Source organism: Microtus ochrogaster, chromosome 1 (assembly GCF_000317375.1).
Source record: "Microtus ochrogaster isolate Prairie Vole_2 chromosome 1, MicOch1.0, whole genome shotgun sequence".
In the NCBI taxonomy this organism is placed as follows: domain Eukaryota; kingdom Metazoa; phylum Chordata; class Mammalia; order Rodentia; family Cricetidae; genus Microtus; species Microtus ochrogaster.
Genome location: NC_022009.1, coordinates 120,889,593 through 120,892,562, shown reverse-complemented (window position 1 = coordinate 120,892,562; position 2,970 = coordinate 120,889,593). Strand labels below are relative to the sequence as shown.

The window sequence follows — 2,970 nt, the reverse complement described above, 5'->3', positions numbered from 1 at the left end:
AAATTTCACTAGGTCCTAGGAAACTAAAATACATTAAGAACCATTGCCTTTTTCTAACTATTGCCCTGATAAACCAAAATCACACTCCTTCCAAAGGTTCACCATCACAAAGACTTACCTCCAAACAACTGTCGATCGCTCCCTGCCAATTTGACATCTTCAGCTTACAAGCACCAATATTCAGCACACAGCTTAAGGCTATAGGCTGCAGTCTGGATGAATCTGCTTTCTCAACAACAGCCTTTGAACTATCCACGTATCTAGAGAACACATTAATAAAGGCAACATGTAACTCCGCACCTCTGCTTCAGCATTATACCTGATACTTGACGACACTTGTTCTTCACATGCAGGAAAGGAAACCTAGGGCTGTGGGCCTGCTAAGCACACCTTCTTGCCACTGAGCTACACTCCTAGCCCTGCTTCTCCAGAGGATAGTTTTTTTTTAAATATTTATCTATTTTGTATACAATATTCTGTCAGTCTGTATGCCTGCAGGCCAGAAAAGGGCACCAGACCCCATTACAGATGGTTGTGAGCCACCATGTGGTTGCCAGGAATTGAACTCAGGACCTTTGTAAGAGCAGGCAATGCCCTTAACCTCTGAGCCATCTTTCCAGCCCCAGAGGATAGTTTTTAACATCAACTTCCCCCAATGGTAACAAACAATAACTCTCATATCTAACTATGTACAATTCAGGTTCATATTATACACCTTCTAATACAGTTATGCTCCAAACCTGTATTCCTACATTAGGACAACTGAATTCAGTGGGAAGAGGCAATGTAGTAATGTAGTGTTGATATCAAAATATTTTGTGTTTGATGCAGGTGGTCTCCAACATATACATGCACAAACACTCACACACAATTTTTAAAACACAGCCAAAAGATGCCTCATAAAGAAAAATAAGCCTGAGACCCTGAGTTCAGTCCCAGGATCCACACAGAAGAGAGACTAACTCCCACAAATTTCCTCTGACCTCTCTACTCACGTACGGCACATGCATTCACACACAAGATATCCATTATAAATCGTTTACATGAGTAAATAACAAAGACACAGTGGAGGGGCCTGGCATGATGACTCACTCACACTCTGAATTCCAATGGGGGGGGGGGTCCTACACACAGAATAATAAGGTGGATCTGTGGTCTGAGGCCAGCCTTGTCTATATAGCAGGTTTCAGGCCAGACAGAGCTAAAAGCTCTGTCAAAAAAGAAAATGCCCTGGGTGCAATGATCAAAGAGCAGCATTACAGCCAAATACCTATCTTATATCTTAGTCTGCACGCTGAGCTGAGGGGAGGGGCTAAAACAGGCTATGTATTTGACATTGCTAATGCGGTCTTACTGAGTGATTGAGACCTCCTCTGCTCTTTAGCAAGTACATTAGGTGCTGATATACTTAGGAGTAAATATGCTACCTACGAGTTCTTTAGAGTTTGGCAAAAACAAGTTAAAATCTTTGAAAGGGTAAAAACATATAATTGAGTCCCACTTCAACTTTTCTGGATTTTGAAATATTTCAAATAATAAAGGGCAACAAAAGAAATTTAATTCTTTTGGGGGTAGAGGTTGTTGTTTTTTCAAGTCAGGTTTCTCTGTGTAGCCCTAGAACTGTCATGGAGTGAGATCTGTAGACCATACTAGGCTCCAACTCAAAGATCCGCCTGCCTATGCCTTCTTAGGGCTGGGATTAAAAGTGTACACCACCACACCCAGCAAAAAAATGTAACTCTTTCAATACAGCTTTTTATTAAACAAGTTGCTAAACATGAGTCTGAGTCTTACCTCAAAATAATTCAGTTTATATAGTCTTAAAATTTATTTAAAATGTTTTATTACCTTAAAACCTTTGCATATTTTTTAACAGCCATCTCCCAGTTCTGAGATTTGAAAAAAGTATTTCCAATGTTTTTTAAATCTTCAGTTATTAATAAAATTTTATCTACCTGTATAAAATACAAATACGTTGGATGTTAGTAAAGAATGTGACTTAAGGCTAAGGTTCAATCATTATGACAAGCTGATGATGCTTTTAGAACTACTTATTCTACTTCATTTAAGTAATTCAAGTGTACTCATCTGAAAGTACTCACATCTTTTAAGTCTATGTCTGCATCCTCGGGGAAGTCTGGATGACTGTCACCAGAGCCATCTTTGGGGAATATTCCCCAGTCATCCCCTTCCTTCAATTCTCCACACTCTGCAATAATACACAGCTGCAAAAAGATGAATTTGAAGTGAATATTTAAATATCTTTAAGTCCCCCTTTAAAGACTCACAACTCAAGAGTGACATACAACACTACTACTAATGTCAGACTGCATCTGTCTGCTATAATTACAGCCACTTCCTTTTACGTACATCCCCACTAACATGACAGGATCACTACTCAGTGTTTTACTGTTGGGGGAGCTACGAGCACAGTGAGCTGAAAACTGCATTGCTGTGTATGAAGCTGTCTGAGACAACAGTCTTTCTGCCATGTACTGCTGATTGGCATGCCTCCTATGAGGCATTTCTAATTCCTGCAGTCTTGTTACTTAATGTGTCTCTCCTTCACAGGCATTTAGAATACAAAATATCTGAAACACTTAAGCAATTTATACAGGGTCTAAAAACAGATCAAGAAAAGTAACAAGATCTACAGCAAACTTCCAGTTAAATGGCAGTGACCTCACTGTCTTCTTCCTAGCATGTGCTGTAGATAATTACTGCAGGTGCAAAAGCCTCTCGGGTATGGGAAGACTCCAGCAATCTTACATAGGTCACACTGAAGCTAAAACAAGAATTAAAACCTCTTTGTTGGGCAGTGTTTAACCCTAGCACACAAATAGCATTAGCAGAGACAAAAGGACTACTAGACAATCCATGGAAAGGCAGGTCTGTTTCAAAGGAAAAAGAAATAAACAGATTTCCTTTTAACTAATCTTCTTAACCACTGTTTAAAAAAGTTTCAGAGGG

General features: G+C 39.4%; 1 protein-coding gene across 2 annotated transcripts in view; it reads right to left on the bottom strand.

Moving 5' to 3' along the window:
* The window catches only part of Ppid (peptidylprolyl isomerase D), a 13,302-nt gene that overhangs the window by 2,927 nt on the left and 7,405 nt on the right, over positions 1-2,970 (bottom strand). For both annotated transcript variants that reach the window (XM_005344122.3, XM_026784542.1), the window contains 3 exons: positions 2,103-2,225; positions 1,849-1,955; positions 119-260 (listed from right to left, as the gene is read on the bottom strand). In XM_005344122.3, the coding sequence (XP_005344179.1) occupies positions 119-260; positions 1,849-1,955; positions 2,103-2,225 (372 nt within the window). The remainder of the gene's footprint in view (positions 1-118; positions 261-1,848; positions 1,956-2,102; positions 2,226-2,970) is intronic.